We start from the raw sequence: 24,169 nt of genomic DNA, 5'->3' as shown, positions 1-24,169 counted from the left end.
AGGTTGCATCCTCTGGGAAGAGTTCCTGATCTAGGGCAGAGCTTGCAGACTCCTGTGTCCTCTGGCCAAATGCTGTCTTAATACCATCCACTTAATATTACCCTCAGCAGCTGGTGTCCACAGATTGAATGAATGAATGAAAATCCATGAAGCTCTCACCTTATGATTTCTACTGAAATCTACCTCATTGGTGAGCAATCCTTCCTTATCTCTCCCTCCCAGGTCCTCAGTGACATGATTCATAAGGATATTGTCCCAGCACCTCCCCCCTCCTGCCAGGTGTGTGGCGTCCCCTCGTGGCAGTATTCCCAGTTACTGTTGCCCCTGCTCTTAGTGCTCACATCCTGTCCAAGGCCAGGAGGATGTCAGGTTTGGGTTCAATGAATGCACAGAAGAAAGACTTGGCCTGAACTTCCTACAGAAACTTGATACCCTGGCGTTTCAAAGGGATTTTTTTTTCTTTCTCTCTCCTCTCTCTCTCTCTGTCTTTCTCCCTCCACGTAAATGGAGTAATGAGTATTAGGTAGCTATGGAAGAGTTTGTGCCACCAACTGGGTCAGACAAAATCCTTTTGCTAGCGTCTTGCAGACCTTTTTTTTTGATGGGGAATCTATAGTCAGAGAAAGCTCTTCCTAAATTGATCATCTCAACATTTGATTCTCCTGTTTGTAACTTTCATTGGCTCTTCAGTATCCTCCAGATGAACCTAAACATAGGAGTTTTCAAATCCTTCTGTGATCTACCCACTGTCCATCTTTCTAATATCATCTTCCACCATGTCCGCCCAGCCCTCCATCCTGCACCTACCTGATTGCCTCTGAATTTTTCTTACTCCCTCATTTACATCATGTTCTCTTTCATCTCTGGGCTATTCCCTCTTCCTGAAATACTCCTCTTCCTCCTGTGCCCCTGGCTAACTATTTCTTCAGGTATCAGCTTACATCTCATTTCCTCCATGAAGCTTTCAGGGAAACTCCCAGATTAGGTCAGATGCCACAGCTATGTACTCCCATTACCAACTTGTACTTCCCCCACCAAAGACTTTATCATATTGTAATGTAATTTATTCTAATTATTTATTTCTTATGCTTACTCTGTCTTCCTGATAGACTGTAAATACTGCGAGGCAGCAACTATGCCCATTTTCTCCTAGCCACATCGACAGCAGTCTCCAGCAGAGTTTCTAGTGAATAATAGGCATATGCTGTTTGGTTGAATAAACCTTCACTTGGATCATTTTTGAAAGTGAGTGGGAGATTATCAGTAGCATTGCCTGCCCAAACCTCTCTCCCCAAATCCAGGTTTACACATCCAACTGCACACTGGACATCTTACATGGATATTGGGTAGACACCTCAAATATATTATATCTAAACCTGTACTTCTGACTGCTCCTCCCAATTACCTGCCAGATCTACCCTGTCCATACCTTTCCTCATCTCATTTAATGGAAGATCCATATTTCCAGTTACTCAAGTCAAAACCTTTTGCTCTTCCTTGATTCCCCTTGTTCTCTCTCACCCCTCATCTAATCCATTAGGAAATTTTCCTTTTACTAGTCTGAAAATACAAATCCAGAATCTGACCATATCTTATCTCCTCTGCTGTTACTCCTCTGAGTCAAGCTACTGTCTTTCTCTCCTGCAGTCTCATTTCTTCTACTCTTGCTTCTCCACATTCTATTCTCAATATGGAGTGATCTGTGTAAAGCATAAGTTAGATCATGTCACTTATTTAGCTCAATGCTCTGTGATAGCTCCCCATCTATTTCCTAATAGAAACCAACATCATCACAGTGGTCAAGAAGGTCTTACGTGGTCAGACCCCCGTTTTCTCTCTGACATTACCTCCTACTTCTCCCTGCCTCTCACTCACTGCTCTCTGGTCACCAGGTCTCCTGGTGTTGCCTCTGCTTGGAAAGCTCTTCTACCAGGTGTCAACTTACATAGCTCAGTCTTCACTTCCTTCAGGTCTTTTCTCAGTGACACTGACCCTGACCAGCTGATTTGAATTGCACCCCTTCTATGAGTATTTCCAATTTCCCTTACTCTGCAATATCTTTCCTTTTTTCCATAATATTTATCACTTTCTATTTTACTTGCTTAAAACACTTACTTTTTAAAATCTTTCTGATCATGTTAGAAAACAAGTTTCACAAAGAAAGGATCTGTGAATGTTTTGTTCACTGATATATCTCAAGTGCTTGGAATAGTGTGTAGTGCTTAATAAATATTTGCTGAATGAATGGATGCATGAATGAATTAATGAAACATTGAATGAATGAATGAATTTTATGGTAAAGTAGAGAGAGCAGTGAGTTCAAATTCACACATACCTGGAGTCTCCTCCTGGCCCGGCTCCTTCGGGGTCTGCAGCCTTATATAGGTCATGTCACCTATGGAGCTTCAGGCACTACATTTTAAAAATAGAGTAAATAAAAATCTCTACGCATAGGGCAGCGTTGAGAATTAAACTCAGGTATTTGAAATGTGCTTTGCAAACTGGAAGTCACTGTATAAATGTTAGCTTAAAAAAAGGGGGGGTGGAGGAGGACAAAAAAGACTAGAAAGAAACGCCGAAGTAAGAGTGACCAGCAGGGGATTATATGAGCAAACTCCCACAATCCCAAGGCAAGCACTGAGGGGATAAGACACTGGTAAAAATGAAGTGGAAGAATCTCAGGCTAGAAATGCTTCATGCCCCTGAGGAAGGGGAGGGTGAATCATTCCATGAGCCTTTACAAGGAATCTAGAAATTCCAAGTCACTGCATTCAGACAGAGTTGGACTGGTATTGATAATGTCATCGTGCTTGATGGGGACAGACCCTACAAGTAGAAGAAAAATTATCCAGGGTCATGAGGTCTAGGTGCCTGTTTTGGGAATGCAGAGGAGAGAAGGATAAGGACTATAAGATAATACTCAATCTTTATGAGTAGCTGCCCTTTACATACCTTACCTCTAACAGGGACCTTTATGATCCTCACTGTTCAGGAAACAAGTCCAGAGAATTTATGTGACTGGTGCAAAGCCCCCCAGCCAATTAGAGGCAAAGTTGCGACTTGAACCCCATTCTGAATTGATTTCCAGAACTGGTCTCTTTCTGCTACATTTTAGTGCTTTTCATATTTTGCTTTAAGATGGAGACGTTAGGGAAGTTTCCATAAATGAAGTAGAATTTTATTTGGTCTTGATGGATGGGGTTTGAAGAGCTGAATTCTTTCATGTGTTCAGCAAATACTTATTGAGCACCTACTAAGTGCTGGGCACAGTTCATAGGCTCATGCAATGAACCATCCAATGAATAAGACAATGTTCTTGTCCTCCAGGAGTTTATGCTGCAGCAGGAAAAAAGGCTTGAAGCCTGGCGAATATATGGAGAAAGATAATAAAATGTAAGCAAATGAATAAAATTGCATAATGGCACAATTGTCATAAATAAATGAAAATAGGATAATAGGATGGGGTATAGTTTAGCTTTGGTGGTCAGAGATTGCCTCTTTGAGCTGGTGACTTTGAGTTTTGCATAATATGGGGGCAGAACTCAAGAGATCTGAGGGAAGTGCACCCCCTGCAAGCTAAAAAGGCGCTGAAGGCCAAGGTATCTGGGCCCATTTGAGGACTGAAAAAGGGTGCTGTGGTTGGGTTTCAGTTAGTTGGAGAAGAATGGTAGAAGACAAAGTTGGAAAGGCAAGCCGAGGCCAATTCATATAGGCTATGGTAGACAGTTTCGATTTTACATTAACTAAAAGACTGTTTACTCAACTTCTCTTTCATTGATCCTCCTTGTTCGACTGGATCACCTTCTCAGTGCCCTTGCTGGATTCTTCTCTTTTCAATCTCTAGATACTGTAGTACCTGGGGTCTCAGTCCTTGGGCCTCTTCTCTATCTATGCCCATGTAAGGATGATCTCATCAGTTGTTATTTGTTCTCATGGTGTTATAGAATCTTTTCACACTTATACCCCCAGCCAAGACCTCTCCCCTGAACTCCAGACTCATGTACCCAACTATTTAATAAGCTTCTTGAATGTGTCATATCAGAGTCTGAATTCTTGGTTTCTCCTTTGAAAAGTGCTCCTCTACCAAGGTTTCCATTTTCATCTAATGGCATCACTATTGATACAGTTATTAGTACCCCGAGCCCAAAGCATCTTCTCTTCCTTTCATACCCTGCATCAGCAAATTCTATAGATTTTACTTACAAAATACAGCTCTGGTATTATTGCCATCTTGACCAGTACCACCTTCATCCAGGCGACTCGCAGCATTCATCTGGACCACTGCAGCGGCCACCTAGTGACATCCTTGCTTCCAACTGTGTCCTCTCCCCACCTTCAGCTCTTCACAAAGCGGCCAGAGTGATCTTTCTGAAACCTAACTCTTATTTAATTCTCTTAGATGCCTCCAGTGGTTTTTCATTACATTTAATACAAAACCCACAGTCCTCATGATCCACCAGGACCTACTTCATATAGCCCCTGCTATCTCTCCCTACATCTCCAAACAGTCCTTCTGGCTTTTTTCAAATATTCTAAGATCACTCTCAGCGTTGGACATTTTTCAGTTGCTTTTCTCTTTGCCTGGAACAGATGTAAGTCGCCTTTACCTCATTTAGGTCTCTGGTCATATTTCTCCCCATTAGAGAAGAGTCCACTGCCCCCATATAAAAATGAGCCCTCTCTACCTCTGTCACTTTCTGTCCTCTTGTCTTATTTTATTTTTCCATGAGACTTACCATTGTCTGGCATTTCATTACATATGCATTGGTTTGTTTATGAACTGGCTCTCCTTCTAGAATGTGAGCTTGACAAGGGCAGCATTTTGCCCATCCTTTTCACTGCTAGTCTCCTGCATTTAAAAGACTATCTTGAACTTAGTAGGGGCTCAAAAAATATTGTTTGAATGAATGACTAGATAGGAATTCATGGAGTCAACTGAGCATGAGAGAGACATGGTCATTCTTTCCTGATTTATTTCAGAACCTACTATATGCCAGGCCTTGAGCTAAGTGCTGAGAATACACTGAACAAGCTGCCTTTTTTCCACTCTCGTGCAGAATGCATCCTGTAGCAGGGGCAGAAAGAAGCAAACAGACAATTTTAGTACAGGGTAATACATACTTTGAGTGGGGAAGTGCAAAGTGATATTGCTGGGTAAGAATGAACCAGATAAAGGAGCAGAAGAATTTTTCTAGCAGAGAATAGTATATGAAAGTAGGAAAGCCTGGAGGTCAGAGTGGGTTTATACACTTGATGGAGCTTGATAAACAAAATCAAAGTGTGTACCTGCCAGGGCTGGATGTTGATGAGGAATCAAGAGGAAGCTGGTGAAGTATGTAGGCAGGACAGGTCATGGAAGGCATTCCACTCAGAATTAAGAGGTCTGGGCTATATTTTAGGTAGGCACTAGTATCTGAACATTCATAAAAATGTAAGATGATATTAGTTATGAATGGGTCCACAGAGCAGTTCAGTTTGACTGGAGTAAGGATAGGGTAATAGAGAAAGGAACTGGGACTTTGAAGTGTAACTCTGGTCATGAGGAATCTTGAATAGGAATCCAGAGAGTTTCATATTTATTTTGTAGATAGTTGGGACTCATTGATGGCTTCCAAACAAGGTGGAGGAGGTGGCGTGAGCCAACTCACACTTTGAGAAGATAATCCTGGCTGTAATATTGAGGAAGAATTGTAGAGTTGTCAAGGTGGAAGCAGCGGAACCAGTGGGCGGCATTTGCATCTCCATGTGTCTTGGCTAAGAACCCAGTTTTGTTTAATCCCATAAGAATCCTTTCCTGTGGATCTCTGGACTTATTAGATATGCTACTGATTGGAAAAGGGAAAAATGAAAGCACTAAGGTGTTAAGGACTAATTCCAAAATTCCTCACTTCTTAGGATTAAAATGCCGCCTCTGCCTATGCATGGAATAGGGTGCAGTAATAAATAGAAACAGGAAGTCACTGAAGACTTGAATAATTTGGTAACAAAGTCCTAACGTAACTTGCCAGAATCCAGGGGCTGAACGTTGGCAGTGAAACAATCTGATTGTGGGGCGTGCCTAAAAAGATGAGCTTAATGCCAGAAGGAGAAAAGATCTATCCATAAACCCACTTGTACTGTCTTGATTTATTTAAGAATTACTTATTGGCCATTTTATAAGTTCCAAGAATGTACTAGAGCTGAGAAAAATAAATATAGTCCACACCCCATGGAGGTTACTTTCCAGTGGAGGGGGATGACAATAAAATCATCATGCACACAATTGCCAACTGTGTTCAGTGGTCCGGGGAAGCTGACCTGGCTGGGGAAGTCGGGGAAAGTTTCCTGTAGAAGTGACTTTCCAACTGAAGCCAAACATGATGGGAAGGAGTTTACTAGGAGGGAATGGAGGAGAAGAATGTCCAAAGAGGAGACCTCAGAGGCCCTTCAGTCTTGGAGCTCTCAATGTTCCTCTGTAGAATCGTCACCTGGGAGCTTGTTAAAAAGTCAGAGGCAGAGACTCTGATTTGCTGTTTGAGGGAGCTCTTGTTTCTGTACTTTATCGTGAATTCCCACTGAATTCTGAGGCAGGTGGCCTATGGACCTCGTTTCACAAAGCTCAGATAGAATCTGAGTCTGATAGTTTTTAAATTGGGCTCCTTAGCCTGAAGGCTAGGGTGGTGAGAGGAGAGACATGGTTCTGTGACCATCCCCATTCCCAGAGAAGTTCTACTTACATCTAACTTTGCTATTTTGCAAAATAGTCATTGGATTATTATCATTTGTGTTTTCCCCAGAAAAATGCAAGTTCTTTGTCTATATTGTTCACTTTTGTAGCCCCAGCACCTAAAATAGTGACAGAATCATGGTAGGCACTCCAAAATAAATAAAACTACTTAAAAGAATGAATTAATGAATCAAATATTTCATGTCTAAACAAAAGTTTGAAAGCCACTAACCCAGTCCAAATGTCCATTTTACAGATGAGGATAGTGAAAGCCAAAGAGAAATTATTACTTGTCTAAGGTGGTCCAGCTCATTATGGTGGAGTAGATGGTAGACTTATGATGCCTTTGCCCATGCCTCTAGACCCAATGTTAGCCTTTAAGGAGGCCAAAATGTTGGCAGCACTTTGATGAAAATGCAAGAGGTAAGTAAGAATACAAGGTAGTTTAAGAATAATTCCTGTAAATTCATGGACTTGAGGTTCATAATGGGTAATCAGCTTGCTAGATAGAATCTTGGGCTGAAAGTAGTCATAAGTCATGAGTGGTATGTACATAGTGTAATCTACAGAGTTAAACCTGACTGGATCTTTGAACCTGAGTTTCTTCATCTGTAAAATGAGGATGATTATAACCACCTTCTAGGGTGTTTGTGAGTACTAATGCAAAGCACCTGGCCCATATTAGGTGGCCTTATATAGTTATACTTAGGCGTGTGCATCTGAAGAATCAAGCATGTGCAATGTTGGAAAGTTGATATTATTTGTTACTGAGTCCACGGATTTAGTTGGATAAGTATCTGTATACAAGAGAGAGGAGATGGGGCCCTTCTAGAAAGTACCACAAGATCTTGCAGAAGAATGGTTGCTAGGCAGTGGCTTTATTAAGATGTGGCCATTGAAATGCCTTCATGTTCAAGAAATATTACATTTGCTAGATGTTTATGGGGACACCAAAAAAGAGGAGTTGAAGGATCATTTGATGGAGACAGACCATATTTATGTGCTTTAGAAGAGAGAATAGAATTAAAATTCAGAGTCTTGGGGTAGCCATGGGATATACCAGGGGGCTGAGATCTCTCAATGTGTTTTTGAGTACCATCCACCTAACTCAGAGCCTAAAAAAAAAAAAAAAAAAAATCAAAAAAACTAAGTAGGCGATCTTTTCCGTAACTGTCATCTATCATCATCCTGGTGCCTATGTGAGACTAACATACCTGTCAGTGGTTACAAGGAATACTAGGTCCTGACTGAAACATTTCCAGTTCACCTGGGCACTCAGAAGACACTTCCTAATATTCCAAACACATTTTTCTTTCCTGAAACACGTAGGATCTCAGAGTCAGTAAAGACAGCAACCACAACGCTTTCCAGCCACCATGTGGGTTCTAATCCCTCCTACAAGCATGTCTGTCAATCAGCTACTGAAACTCTGCTGCAATATCTTCAGACAGGGGTCTCCCTACTTCCCAAGGCAGCCTGCTTTATTCTGATTTGTTCTGACAGTCAGAAAGAGCTTGCTTTGTTGAGTGGGGCTTTACCTTGCTGTCAGTTCTTCCCAGTTATTGCGGTTCTAGCTATTGGAGCCATGTTTTCACGGCATTACAACTCATCAGATCCCACCAACTAGGAAGATTGTGGTTTCTTCCTTCTTCTTGTGATGTTTAGGCAGCTAAATACCTCTGAGAATGCCTTAGACCCCCTCCCATGGTATTTTTTTCCTCATTGCATATATTAAATCAATTACCATGTTTAATCATCAAATCATAAATTCTTCTTGAAACGTTAATTTTCTTAACTCAGGTTGATCTGGACTTTTTTAAAAATCAGTTCCTTCTAATTTGTATTTAAATAATGACTTTGTTATTTAGGCTTAAAGGCGCAGTGTGGGAAGACATCCTTGTTTTTTCATTTTCTTTGGCCCAGTAGTTTGCTTGCTTTTTTTTCCCCCTAAAGATTGTCCCCTGAGCTAACATCTGTTGCCAATCTTTTTTTTTCTATTTCTTCTCCCCAAAGCCCCCCACTACAAAATTGTATATTCTAGTGGTAGGTCCTTCTGGCTCTGCTATGTGGGATGCCACCTCAGCATAGCTTGATGAGCGGTGCTAGGTCTGTGCCCAGGATCCGAATTGGCGAAACCCTGGGCCACGGAAGGGGAGCACACGAACTTAACCACTAGGCCACAAGGCTGGCCCCTGGCCAAGTAGTTTTTAAATATTTTTAGGGCAGGGGAATCTTTTCATCAAAAAACACACAGAATTTACTGATCTATCTCTTTAAGTAGCTCAGTCTATAAATCTTTGATCTGGCATCCTTGATTATTTCCTTAAAATACATCATTTGACTGGCCAGGTCAATGGGTTAAATCAGGGTCAGCAAACTTTTTCTGTAAAGGGCCAGATAGTAAATCTTTTAGACTTTGTGGGCCCTCTCCTCGCTGTTGCAACTATTCAATTCTGCCATTGTAGGGCAAAAGCAGCCACGGACAACGCATAAACAAGTGAGTGTGACTATGTTCCAATAAAAATTTATTTACAAAACAATGGGAGAAATTTGGTCTGTGGGCCATAGTTTGCTGACCCGAGTTAAATCATTTTTAAGGACTTTGGTACATTTAAGTTAAGTCAAGGATGGCTTTAGATCCCCAGTTTCTGATATAGGAGCAGAAATTCAGAATATGTGTTGAATGAATTGAAAAAAAAAGGTATTTCTTAACTGGCTCAAAGCAGGGAAAGAGAAGCTTTCTATATGGAGAAACAAAAGAAGGACCTAGATGGGAATGTGGATTTTGGAGAGGTTCTGAGATGGCAGCATGCTTGCTAATCCTAAAATATTTAACAAGAAAGAAATTGGAAATTAAATGCAGTATTACTTGCTGGGGAAGGAGTTGTTCATTTTTCTCATAAGAAGATGCACTGTGGCAAAGGGAAATGAGCAGAGGCCTGGGTGTGCAAGACCTGGATTTTAAAATGAGCTGTGCTACTGACAGCTGTTTGTCCCTGAGAAAATTATCTCCCCTCTCATCTCTGTGTTTCCATCTAAAGATTGAAGGCAATACGAAGACATTCTTTGTGGTTCCTTGGAGCTCTCAAATTTTGTGATCTGAAAGAGAAAATTCATATAATTGCAATGTTTAATGGGATTTATGATAATTGGAAAATAATTGCTGCTCCAAACTTTTATTAATCTATATTTAGTTATGAGTCATGCTTTCACAATAGATGCTTTGGAAATAAGCAGAGAGACAAATCGAGTAAACAGAATTTTAAATATTTTATTTACATGCAGTTTGTATAATCCGTGGAGCCCGTGGGCATATTAAGATCATTTAAAATATCCATTAAAAGTTATGTGTTATGCGACAAACTCCCCTTTTAGGATGCCTTGCCAAGGGATAAATAGCTAACATTTATTGAGTAGCTACTACTGCAAGACTAATTGCATTCATTATGCTTAATCCTTCTGACAACCCTGCAAGGTAAGTGCTAGGATTTCTATTACATCGATAAACAAGCTCAGAGAGGCTGAAGAATCTGCTCAGGATCGCTCAGCTAATGAGTGGCTTTATGCTGGGATTCAAAGCCAGGCCTTTCTGACTTTAAGGTCTGAGCTCCTCCCATGGTGCTACAACATCTTCTGGAAAGGACCTGTTCTGTGTTGCTTTTTCAGGTGCTCAGTGGGATGCACATTTGTTTTCCTTGATATCCTGCTATACTTCCTTTTGCAGAGCATTGCAAGTGCTCCTGGCAAGGTGGTTTGAGAGAGGTAACGCCTGTCCTTCACTGACGTGGTGATGCCAAAGTGGGCGGAGGAGGAAGGAACAGGAAAAAGTGGGAAAAGCCCAGGCAGGGAATCATGGAACTTGAATTTCTGTCCCAGATCTGGCGTGGGTTTGCCATGTGATCATCACTGGCCTGAGCCTCAGTTTCCCCCACTTGTGAAGGGGAGGGCAATACCATTCTTCCAGCTTGTCAGGAGGCTAACGTATGTGATGACGGAGCTTTGAAAGGGCGCAAACGCACTATAGACTCTACAAATTGAGATAATGGGATGGTAAAGTGGATCAGGATAAAGGACACTGCATCTGAGACCAGGAACCCAGATTCTGGTCCCTCTTGCCACCAGTGGTGCTGTGACCTTGGGCAAGTCCCTTTCTCTCTCTGGGCCTCAGTTTCCTCATTTGTGAAATGACGGTGATATCCTTGGATGATCACTCCAAAAGCCCTTCTATCCTGATGTTTTGGATTCTGTATGGCAGCAATGCAGCTTAGGTGACTGAGGGCATCTCAGGAAATGCTGGCTACTCCAAGTAAAATAAGTAAAATAAAGCAAGGGCATTCTAAGCTGCTTGCCCCATACAGCCCCTGGCACCCCTCAGTAACAATGCTCCATGAAGAATCACGCTTGCTTTTCAGGAAATGGCCCATTTTTATAAAAGTTGGGCCATTCCAAGCATGCTTGTTGTGTTTCTACTCTTCCCTCTCAAATTTCTACTCAATGAGAAGCACCTAGCTCCATTCCAAGATGCTTCCCCTGGATTAGTTGCCCCATTTCTCTGAATTTGATTCTCATAAGAATTGCTACCGGGGTCCAGATAAGACTAAAAATGCCATTATTCCAGTGAACACACTTTGGAAAACAGAAGGGCTTATGTACCAATTGTAAGCAAAGATTATTTTATTCTCGGCAGTTAAGTCAATGTCTTTACTTGTAATTAAAACAAAAGTATTCATAATCACGTTTTCAGAGACAGTTCTTTTTGTTTGTTTGCTTTCTGCTTTTCCTCTCCTCACCCTCTGGGGCCAAAATCCCCTTGGATGCTGCCATTCCTCAGCCGCCTTCTCACTTAGGTTCTGGGGCATGGAGGCAGGCAGGGGATTTGTTGCAGTCACACTGATTGTTAAGATGCATCATTTCCACTTCACATATGCCCTTGGGTTCACCTTTCCTGAGCTGGCTGGGGCTTGTATCAGGAGATACTGGGAACAGCAAGCAAGAGAAATGCTCCCTCTCTCTCCTCTCTCTCTCTCTGTTGGCTCAATGATTTCATCTCTTCACTCTCTTCCTCTGTATTTCCCTTTTGCTTTTCTGGGGATAATTTGCTACTAACACTAATGGAAGTGGTCCCAGTGTCCCCACTCCCCATCACCCGACTCAGAGGCTTGTTTTTATTTCACTTCCAAATGATTAGTTAATGCAACCAATGGGATAAGCCACCCAGTAATAAACAAATGCAAACATCCCATAACTGTAAGCAGTGATGCTTTCAACAAACATTTAGTGGGGGTACAGTGTTTATAAAATATTCTAAAATGTATCCTTAGATTAAGTCAGACCACTAGAGAGCTACATATTTAGACTGTAATATTTTTGATTCTCATGGAATTGCTTTACTGAATGATGTGTTGGCATAGGCATTAGGCTACACTGAGCCAATCAAACATCAGGATACTGTTGAGGACATTACCCACCAGCATCAACTGTATCCTTCTCTTTATGAGAAACCCTGGGAGATATTTGTGTCTTATTGTAGCATTCAGGAAACTTGCGTTTATCCAACAACTTTGACCCAAAACTACTCTCTATCTTCTTGATTGTATGGCTCTTTTGGCTGTGATTCCCTTTTTCCTTTGGCTGCAAGGAAGCTCAGAGACATTTGCAGTCCACTTCTATCAAGTATTCAGGACTTTATAGAATTAATTTTGTGTGCTAATTTTAACCCGAGCTTCATTTTATTTTCCTCCCTTTATTTTTCAGTATTTTTGTATTCTTGTCTATGGTATGTGTGTTCTTGAAAACCACCTCTAAATATTTCTGCTATGAGATCAGATTCAAGTTACAAAACAAGCTGCAAAATATCTTCTGTAAAGAATAAAGCAACCCTTCACTTCTTCGGAGGTCATTAGTAGCCTCCATTATATAGAAAACAACAGAGTAAACACATTTATCTAGCACTTCCATGGACCCAGCACTGAGGGAGGTGCTCTCCTCACAACCATGAGAAGTAGAAATTGTCAAACCCCATTTTACACATTAGGAAAGAGAAAAGAAAATTTTATGCAACAGAAACATCTTTATAAAGGTGCTCTATGCAAATACTAATTTAAAAAATACCAACAGCCACTTTCAGTTGTCCATACTCTGTTTAGACAAAGAAGTTTTCTAACCATTATTTCATTTCTCTCAGCACACTTGGGGAGATGCATGGTTTTTACTTTTCATCACATATGTGAGGAAATAGGAAGAGAGTTTATAAACTGTTGGCCCATTTCTTAAATTCAGACTCACTACTTTTAACATACTTCACAAGATTCAAATCCTGCCTATCCCAAAAGCTCTACCTACTGGTAACTTTGAAAAGAGCATGTTGTTTCTTGTCTCCCACTCCACCATCCATCCACTATCACCCAGCTTCCCATTGGAGCCTCTTGTATAACCATAACAACAATGATAATATTAATAACTTTAATGCTAACATTTTACTGGGGGCTTATTGTGTCCTTGTACTGTGCTTCATCATTTAGTACAACCCTAAAACCATCCCTCTAAGGTAGATATGCTTCTCCTGGATTATATTTACATTTTACACAGTGTAAGCAAACTTCTCCATGATCTGACAGCTAATCGGTGAATCAGAATCAGGTTTTAACCCAAGATTGTTACCTCCAAAGCCCAGCCTGAGTGATATAGAGCTGAAGACCATCTAATACAATCAGCTTGTTTCTCAGGAAAGCAAACACCTTCCCAAGGTCACAGACTTCTCTTGCCCGTCTCATAGTCTTTTCTTCACTGCAACCTCATACTTAATGTGTCATTGAGTGTGTGTGCATCTGTGTGTGTGTGTGTGTGTGTGTGTGTGTGTGTGTGTGTTTGTATAGGAGAGTAGAAGGCTGGTAAAGAGGATGAGGGAGGATCCTATAAAGGCAATGCTTAGCTGTAAAAAGAGAGACTTGGCCTTACAATTTTCTCTCCAGCCTCATCTTAAATCTTGCAGCCCTGGCTCCAATCTTCATCCATCCTCTGCCTCTGTTATCACCTGCCCTCCTGGCTTCTGCTCCTCTAGTTGGATAGGCTTCACCGCAGCCACTCTATGCCTTCCATCCAGGATCCTCTTTTAATCTCAGTCTAATTGGTTTGCCCTCCACGCTGGGATGCTTAATTAGGCATAGGCATGTTCCACGGATCCTCTGCCATCACGAGTTGTGCCTTCTCCTCCAAGGAGAGTGTGCTTAATTTGTGAGCACAGAAGGAAAGATATATATTTTATGTTGTGCTCAGTTCACTGAGAACTCACATGAAATTGTTCCTGGACCAGCAGAGCAGTTAGATAACATGACAAGCAAGCTTTTCTCACTTTCTTTTATTTTCCTTTACTCTCTCTCTTTTTTTTTTAAGGTGGCATGTTGCAGTGGAAAGGGCACCGCACTTGGAGTTATGAGCTCCCAGCTCTGATTTCAGCCCTGCCAGTCATTTACTGTGTGCTCTAGGGCAAGTAATTTGATGTCTTTGAAATTCAGTTTTCTCATCCATGAATTGATTGACTTAGATTTGATGACTTCTATGAAAGGAGTCATAGTGGTGCTTTTATTTATTTATTTTAATTTTTTTTGGTGAGGAAGGTTGTCCCTGAGCTAACATCTGTGCCAATCTTCCTCTATTTTGTGTGTGGGACGCAGCCACAGTGTGGCTTGACAAGCAGTGTGTAAGTCCATGCCCAGGATCCAAACCCGCAAACCCTGGGCTGCCAAAGTGGAGTGTGCAACTTAACCACTATGCCACTAGGCTGGACCTGATAGTGATGCTTTTTAAAACAAGGGTCATACTCCCTGTTGGCCAAATCTGACCTGCCAACGGCTGTTATACATGGAATTTTATTGGGACACAGCCACACTCACTCATTTATGTATTGTCTATGGCTGGCCACTCTACAAGGACTGAGTGGAGTAGCTGCAACAGATACATTATGGCTTGCAAAGCCTAATATATTTACTATCTGGCCCCTTACAGAAAAAAAAGCTTGCCTATTCCTCTTTTAGAACATAAATCAGATTGAATCATTGCTCAAAACCTTTTGACTTTCCATATTATTTAGATTTTAAAAGTAAAACGTCTTTACTAAATTTAATGTAGACTCTCTAGATTGTGTCCACCTCAGCCCATATTTTGATGTTATTGTTTTTCCTATCCATATTTCTTTCATCTCATTTCCTCTACTCAGCTACTCACCTAGGCCTGCCTGCTTGATATTCGCCAAACCCGGCAAACAAATTCCTACCTCAAGACCTTTGCACTTGTTGTTCCTTCTTCCTAGATCACTATTCTACTAAGTGGCCCCATGATCTCCTTCTCATTTTCTTCAAGTTTCCCTTTTAATGTCATCAAATCAGGAAGGACCTTTCTGACCATCTATATGAAACCACACCCATACCCCACCCCTGAGTGTCCCAAGCTCCTTCTTCTGCTTTATTTGTCTTCATAGCATTTATCTCCCTCTGACATGTTACACATTTGTCTCTTTACTACATATCCACTCTCAACAAAATATAAGCTCCTTGATAGCAGGACTTTTATCTAATTTGTTTACTGCTATATCCTCAGAGCTGTAAAAATCGTAGGTGCTCAAATTTTGAATACATAAATCAACCGTTTCAGCTCTAATGTTGTTTAAATCTACTTCTAAATAGATCTACATGCTGTGAAGTCCTTTTACTTAAGTGTATTTTGGTAAGGAGTATAAAATTGTAGAATCCTGTGACTATTACAGTCTTTGCTCCAACATCTCCATGATGGTCAGAGAGTCACATAAACCCATTCTTATGATGTTTTTTGGCTGGATTGTTGGCAAATAAGAACATAATTTATAGACTGATATCTGATAACATCATGTGGCCCCTGACAACCTCTCTATCTTTACCTGTTATCATTTATATATCACATGCACACATACACATATGAATGCTGCAGACATACACACATCCCTCTCTCTCCAACTGTCTTATTCTCCCTCATTCCCCTCCATTTTTCACATGGGTCTCGTTCTTCCTGAAACACCTTCCCCTATCTTTTTCTGGCCAAATCCCATATTCTCTTCAAAATTCAACTCATACAGGAAAATTCTTTGATACTCCACTCCAGCCTCAGCCTCTCATCCAGAATGAGTCAGGGACCCTCCTGTCTGATCCCTCTGTGACTAAAATTACCATTGCAAAGAGCACACCGTAGTTTAGTAGCTTTCCTAAACATCCATCTTTTTCCAGTAAGACACAACAATTTCTTAGGATCAGGAATTCTGTCCATGGTGCTGAACAGTCAGTGCCTGGCAGAATCAGTGCTTCACAATAACACTCCCCAGTTAGTGAGCTTTTCCCAAACGTCTGGCATTATACTCAGCAGGCCACATGCATCCCCTCACTTAGGCCTTGCATCCATCCTGTGAGGGAGGAACCAGGAACCCAGTATTGGTTTCCTCCATGGTTTTTTCAAGGAAGCAACACAGATGGCAGGCCCTGGGTGTATAGCTCGTGAATATCAAGAAGACTGTGGAGGACGTTAAAAAAAAAAAAGGAAAGAAAGAAATTAAGTCATGAGTTTGTAATTTGGAGGTGGAGATGGCATTATCTTTTTGTATTGGTGCTGGTTCTACTATGGTTTTGTATTCTAGTTCTCTCATTAAAAGAGTGATTTAAGAATCAGGATACCAGTTTTCTATTCTCAGCTCTGCCACTAACTAGCTGTGACTTTTGACATGTTACTTAACCTCTCTGTGTGTAAAGGCATGTTAGTTTTGAGGAATGTATACATATTCACATAAAAAATCATAACTTAAGGTCATAAGTTATAAATAAAAGTTATATATATATACACATACATATGTGTAATTATATATTTATCCATTTTAATGAAATATGCATATATTTCTATGGATATTTATAATCTATATATAATATAATAATAATATAATATATATTCATATAAATAATTATATGTGTATATAATTTTATAGATTTCAGATATAAACTGATGAGGAATGACTCTTTTTCTCAGAAATATCTGATGATTCTCATTGCCTTCTATTGGCCATCTAGTGCTGAGTAACAAATAACCCCAAACTTAGTGGCTTAATCCAGCAATATTTATTATCTTCCAGTTTCTGTGGGTCAGGAATCTGAGTATGGCTTGGTTGTGTGTTGTTGCTCTCACCAGTCTGTAGTTAGTCATTTCAAGGCTTGACTAGGAAAGACCTCCTTTCCAGCTCATGCACATGGTGACTGCTAGAATTCAGTTCCTTGTGAGGTCTCATTCTTCAGAAGCTGTTGGCTGGAGGCTTCCCTTGGTCCCTTGCCATGTGGCAATCTCCATAGAGCACCTCACAACATGGCAGCAAGAGAGAGGGATAGAGATAGAGACAGAAACAAAGAGAGATAGAGACAGAGAGAAACAGAAGGTGCAATATTTTGTAATCTAATTGTGAAAGTAACATTCCATCTTTTGGATATTCTATTCATTAGAAGCAAGTCACTGGGTCCAGTCCAGCCCATAGTCAAGAGGAGGAGATTACACAGGGATGTGTACACAAGTAGGCAGGAGTCTTTGTGAGTCATGTCACAAGCTATCTACCACATCTATAAAATTCTCCTCAGCTCCTCTCCCATCCTCTTTCTTCTTCCAATATCCAGTCATGCCACCGGCTCCATCTTGTCTTCTTTCCCACTCCTTCGTCATACACTTCCCCTCCTGTTCAGCTCTTCTCAAAAGTATTATACATCCCTCTCCCACTCACTCTGCTTCTGCTTTTTCCTCCATGTGGATAGTTGTCTGTGGGTTTTTTTTTGAACATTTCTGTTTATCTAAACCCCGTGTGAACTTCAAAACCATAGTTCAGATATGACCTCCAATGTGAAGCTTTCCCTAGAGACCTGAGAAGTCTGTGCTCCTCCTTCTGCATCCTGTAGTCTCTGATCTACAATGAACTGGAAATATCTTCTCTTCTCTGCCAGAGTGTGATCTTCTTAAGGACATGGAACTGTGATGTGTCCACGCCTCTCCTGTAGACATCATACTTTGTGCTTAGTAGGTGTCCTGCAAGGGTTCCTTGAGTGCAGCTGATAGGTTTATTAAGTACCTATGATGTGCAAGGTACTGAGCTGACTTTATTTAGAATTTGAACTGTTATGAATTATGGACAGAGATTCCTTAAGCAGACACAGACCATAAGCTCCGAGGCCTGGAAATTTATTCCAATTTGAAAGCTTTTTTCAGACCCGGTTTCCTCTGCATCAGGGGTCAGACTCCACCCTTGAATTACCAGGGCATATTCCAGCGTGATTCCTACACTGTTCTGCTTCTTCTTGCTCTGTGCCCCTTCCTTCATTCATCTCTCTCATCTTGTGGCAGGAGAGAAGGATCTTTTCATTAAACTCTGGTTCCCATTATTTATGTAGGCTGACCCTATAGTCCTCTTAGCTAGTCTATTTTCTCAAGGGACTTGGAGCTTGTAACTCACGAAGATCGGAGAGCTGGTTTTTCCAGGGGGAGCTTCAGCTTGGGTAGGAACAGAGGTCATTAAAGCAAAAGCAGCCTGAACAAGGTTTTTAAATTTCTACTTGTATTCGGTTTGCACGCTCCATGTTCATCATCCATGAACCTTTCATGATTTATATGTCTGGGAATTTGTGAGGGAATAAAGTTATAAAAGTATCTTTCACATTGGATTAGTGCCTGGCAGTTTCTGAAGGTATTTTCACACTCTGTTTCATGTAATCTGTGTACCAGCAATAGGAAATAGATAATATTAATTGGATTTTATAGATAAGGAAATATAGGTCCAGAGAAGTAATATACTCTGCCCAAGATTCCACCACATAGTTTGCAAGAAGCAGAGTGAGATTCTGAGTTGGACTCTCAAGTTCACGGCTCTTTAGTCTTGATCTAGTCTGTCATTAGTGAAAGGAAGAATAGAAATCCCCTAACAGGGTCTTCAAAACATAGCTTAATTTCTTCCAAATAGTAGCTGCTCAATGAATGTATGTTAAAATTTTTAATTAAACAGCTCTGGGTTAATTATTTGATTTTGGAATTGTCTTTGAACTGGTCTCAAATTGCTGTGTGCCTTAGGTCTTGTTCATTGTTACATAGCCTACTTTTCTCTCTTCCTTCCTTCCATTCGTTTGTTTATTTATTCATCCAGCCAGCATTCTTATGAATCCTACCCTGTAACCTATTCCATATATCTAAGAAGATTACATCTTTGTGGTATCATTCATAATTGAGCAAAAGAAGCGTATAAGCAACTAGACAACAATGATTTTTGTATCCCTGATGCTCCATAAGCAACATGAGAACATGACTGTGTCTGTCTGGTTCACCACAGTATCCCAGTGATGAGAAGAGTACTCAATAAGTATTTGTTGGCTGAAGAGGATTGTGAGCTCCAGATCTAAGTATCACTTGGCAAATATTAAAAATAACAGTGCTGACTCTCTCACCTAAGAAGAGATGAATACATGGGATGGTTGAGTGGACTTTGGCTTAGGGCTAGAGGTGGTAAGTTTTGTATTGCTCATCTCTCCTGCCCAGGGAGTTTGCCCGTTGGAAGGTGAGGAACACAGCCATCGAGAGGAGAGACCTGGTCCGTCATCCATTGCCCCTCATGCCGGAGTTTCAAAGGAGCATCCGCCTGCTTGGCAGGAGACCCACCACTCAACAGTTCATCGATACCATCATCAAAAAGTACGGCACCCACCTCCTCATCTCTGCCACCTTGGGAGGTAGGTCAGCAGCCACTGTGCTATAGCCTTGTCATGACTTTGCGTGTGGGTTGGAGGGGAGGGTGGGATGCCCTAGGATCAACGCTGTTTTAACATCTCTGCTATTGTACATCACTCAAAGGCATATACTACTAGAAAAGCCAAAATGTCTTGGTTGGTGTGGTCTTATCAGAGCAGTGGATTCCATTCTATGGTACAGTCTAAGTTGAGAGTTCACTAAGTTTTGTGGAAACATGGCGCCCCCTTGGAATAGTTCAATTTGTTGAGAATGCTTAATTTGATTATTCCTTTGGAATATATTCTAATCTGGGGAAATAATTAAATTTCAGATGTTGTTTAGAGAATTGCCTTTATTTATTTAAGTCTACTTTAGGGACTAATAAGTTAAGGATATCATTTTACAAGCAGAGTATCATTTGCATCTTATATGGGCTTAGACTAGGTTAACAGGAAAGCAGACTAATTACTCTACCCTTCAGCCTTCCCATCAAGTCAAATCAATCTTTAATGGAGTAAGGATAAGAGGGGAGGGTAAAGAGGAGGAAAGAAATGCAAAGAAAATGGGAAATAGTAGAGACTAGTGAATTCAGATGCTTATGGGTCTTGCCTGCATGCGAAATTTTATATTATGAGCTACAGTCCTTTGGACATCGGTTTTCTGCCACAGTGACTGGGTCCACTGAATTTTGAGAAAGCCCCTTGGTTGGTGGAGTACCATGGCCCCTGCTCAGAGAGCTGCTAAGTGGCATTCAGATATTGTCTATGCTATATAGGGTATTGATGGAGGCAGGGTGGGTGAGCAGAGGTGTAATTATTACAGTTGATCTTCTTCAGAGAAGGGGTGACACTGCAGGCTGGGGCAATCACTGCAAACTTCATTGAGGAGATGGCAGTTTAGCTCTACAGGAGTGGACTAGGTCGAAGGAAGATGGCAAAACATTCTAGGCGGTGCACACAGGATACATTTTGAGGAAGCCCAGATTAGGAATTTGATGATGTGGGGAATGTGGATGGAGAGATTGGTTGGGCAAATTCATTCATTCTTATAGTAGTAATAGCCACTCCTTATTGAGTATTTGCCCATAGCAGGCATGGTACATTTTCCTTAGTCCTCAAAAGCTGCAAGTTAAGTCAAATTATCTCCATTTTATAGATAAGGAAGATGAGACTCAGAAGAGGCATGGTTGGTAGGTGACAAAGCTGCTTTTGTTTAAATTTTTAAAATTTGTTTAAACTAAAAACAAACAAAAACAGCTCACCCTAAATTTTTTAAACTTAGAGTTTTCTGTCTACAAAGCCTGTATTATTTTTTGACCCAACATTAGTCATCTCTTCAACCAACTCACTCACCCGTTGATCCTCCCACTCTAACAACCAAACAACTAGCATGTATTTGTTGCCTGTTGCTCATCAGATATTAAGTTAAGTAGGACTTTGAATGTTAAATCATGTAGTATAACTTCTATTTTGAAGTGAAAATAAAATCACATCTACATTGAGTGTGGCATTTTCTTTTAACCTTTTTCCTTTTGTTTTTCTTTTAACTTCTTCCACCTCCCATTTCACTTGAAAAAAAAAATATTGTGACCAATTCAGCCTTCCATTAGAAGCTGTGTTCCGTCTGAGTCCGTGGAAATCCCAAATAACAAAGACCTTTCTTTTGCAGTGAAATATATTTTTAATTTCTCCAAGGCAAGGTGGTGAATTATTCACAGAGCCTTGTTCCTTTCCTGTTTTTACAGCACAACATTTTAAAATATGCAAAGCTTTGGATTGAGCTCCAGTGTTGGACAGCAGACCCTACAGTTCCCTCGATCCTCAGTGTGGAGGAATGGGGAGAGGAAAGGGGCAAAGATTTACTGTTGATTAAACACAATGTGCCAGAAACTGTCTGAGATCCTTTTTGCATCATCATTTCATTCATTTATTCATGGAAAAATATTTCTAAGAGCCTCCTCATGCAATGGGAGAAAAAAGAGGTGGTAAGTGGCGGTGAATGAAAGGGCAGGCTCTGGAGTTCGATTGCCTGGTTCCAATCCTGCCTCCTGCTCTTTATCAGTTTTGTGTCACCTTGGCAGGTGACTCAATGCTCTAAGTCTCAGTTTCTACTTTTTTAAATAGAAATAATAATCGTACTTCCTTTGTGCATATTGTGGATATCAAATAAGATGATGCATTATAAGTGCTCAGCACTGTGTTTGGCACCTAAGAAATTGTTGGTATTGTTGTGGTGGTTATTCTTCTTCTCTATTATTATTTTTGTTATGATTTAGTGGGGCTAAGGAACTTGGGGACTCAGGATTAAAACTCGTTTCTGTCACTCACTTGGTGAATGTGAGTTATTGAGAAATTCACTTTCCTGTCTGGATATAAGTTTTCCCCTCTTAATGCAAAAAAGTGCAGAAAATTTTATTCACTATAATTTTTCCTAAGAAGAACACCATGTTCATTTAGAAGAAAGGCTATGATGAGCTGTTTGAGGTGCCAGGTCAATTCCTAAGGGCATACTCAAACAACAAGACGTGCTCCTTAAACTGTCACATATAGGACAAGTAAATGCATTTGTTTGGCTCCCGAGGGAGAGCATGAGGAAGGAAAAGGGAGGGAGAAAGAGCATGAGGAAGGAAAAGCCCATGGGAGGGCTGACACCTAAGACATTTCCATGGGAGCCTCAAATTTTTGGTGAAATCTATTAAACTCATAAAATACATGATATGAGTCATTTTCATATGGAGGATTGTGAAAGGAAAAATTGGGGGTCTGGAATGACACATAGGAATACAGGGATATCAATTTCCCTTAGTCCCTCTGAAGATCATATTTTGGACCAAAAGAAACAACTTGTAGCCTGGGTATCTGTGTGATGTGTGTGATTAAGCTTGCATGCGTGCATCGGAGTGCTTGCCTCCCTGCATAGACAAATGTGCACAGATGCCTACCTACGATTGGATGTAAGTTCATCTATTCATAGACATACATACACACATACACAATACTCATGTGTGTGCATTGGACTCCTTCATGTGGATGCAATGTACACATATATGTGAGCTTGCACATGTATGTGGAAGTGTGTATATTACATTAATGTCTTTATGCATGAGGGCTCATGTTTTTGTACTTGCCTGTATGTTTGTGTGTATATTTGTTATTCCCCACCCTGTATTTTGGGACATCTCCCCTTGGCTAAGAGGAAGGCTGAGAATAAAGCCACAAGTGCTCAGAGGAAAGGATGAGGGATGTTCCTGGAGGCCTAAAGTCCAGACTTCCCATCTCCTATCTGGGAACAGTAGCCCCTATTGACTCAAAAGGTAAAATGAGCAGCTCCCACTTCATCCCCAATCTGCTGTGTGTCTGAGCCCCACTTTGTTTCCCTCTCAAAGAAGAGCTGCAAAGAGTGAGGCAAAGCCCCCAGAGGAGAAAGACTGAGAAAAGGCCTATATGGGGTGAAGTGGCAATTTTCAGGAATGCCCAAGTGGGAAAGCAACTCTAAACAGAACATTCTCTTAATAAATAAGAAATTAAATCTTAATAATGCAGCAAGAAGCCATTAACCCTTCTTGATCTAAAGTTTGCTTCTGCCAGTTCTCAGTCCAGAGGGAACTGGACTTATTTCACCTGTCTTTCACAGGCCCCTTGGAGAGCCTGAGCTGACACTTGTAATATTTATTTCCTCTGCCTCCTGGTTCTAATATCTAGCATATTTGCTTATTTAATCATTTACCTGTCTACCCATCTATGTAGTCATCTATCCACTCAATCATCTGTCCACCCATCCATCTATCTATCCATCCATTTATCTTTCAAATGATAACTGAACATCCATTCTTCATCTGACCTAGGAGAAGCATTGGGAACATTACAAAGAAGAATCAGATAGAGTCCTTAATCCACCAGGCCACCACCCACTGCCCCTGGAACTCAAAGTCTAATTGTACATAAAGTCATTTTTAAGCAAAATCTATTCAGGTCTCTGTGGAGTCTAAAGGATGGAAGGCTTCACAGGAAAGTTCATGTCTTATTCTGAACTCAGCTCAAGCCTAGGCATGTGGAACCCAGAGATTAATTTTGGTGATGATGAATCTTCTTACTGGGAGATTTCTGTCTAGTAGTTGAGGCAGATATGTCAATCAATAAACACTGTGGAGGTGGACCACTTCCATATTTATTTCTTCACCCATGAATATCCTGACCACTTGTTAAACACATGATACATGCCCATATTATGCTAGGCAGTGACAACGGGATGATGAAAAACTCTTACATACTCCCTGACCTCAAAGTGTTTCTCCTCTGGTGAAGGAGACAGGCTGTTAAACAAGCAATCAGCATGAAATATGATAGAAGACGTATTGGAGAAATAAAAGAGACTGTGGGAGCATGTGGTCAGAGCTCTTAAACTAGTTTAAGTAAAGAGTGGGGAATTAAGGGAAGACTTCCTAGAGGGGTTTTGTCTTAGGTGGCACCTGAGGGATGAGTAGAAGTTAGCCAGAAGAAAAAATAGAGAAGCAGAGTCCAACGATGAGAAAAAACAGGGTGCATTTGTATAGGATAGAGCAAACCTAGAGAGTAGCAAGGGGTGCAGCTGGAGAGACCAGGTCACCAGTGCCTCGTGTCCCTCATTATCAACAGGGAAGCAGGCACCCTTCTTCTGGGCTGCATTCCATTCTTTGGATCCCTCTACCTTTGCCATTCATCT

General features: G+C 40.9%; 1 protein-coding gene across 1 annotated transcript in view; it reads left to right on the top strand.

The window, feature by feature from the left end:
• The window catches only part of BRINP1 (BMP/retinoic acid inducible neural specific 1), a 170,471-nt gene that overhangs the window by 85,214 nt on the left and 61,088 nt on the right, over positions 1–24,169 (top strand). The window contains exon 3 of the mRNA XM_046638052.1: positions 19,280–19,470. Within this exon, the coding sequence (XP_046494008.1) occupies positions 19,280–19,470 (191 nt within the window). The remainder of the gene's footprint in view (positions 1–19,279; positions 19,471–24,169) is intronic.

This window comes from Equus quagga, chromosome 1 (genome assembly GCF_021613505.1).
Source record: "Equus quagga isolate Etosha38 chromosome 1, UCLA_HA_Equagga_1.0, whole genome shotgun sequence".
Lineage (NCBI taxonomy): Eukaryota > Metazoa > Chordata > Mammalia > Perissodactyla > Equidae > Equus > Equus quagga.
This window is presented reverse-complemented; position numbering and strand designations above follow the sequence as displayed.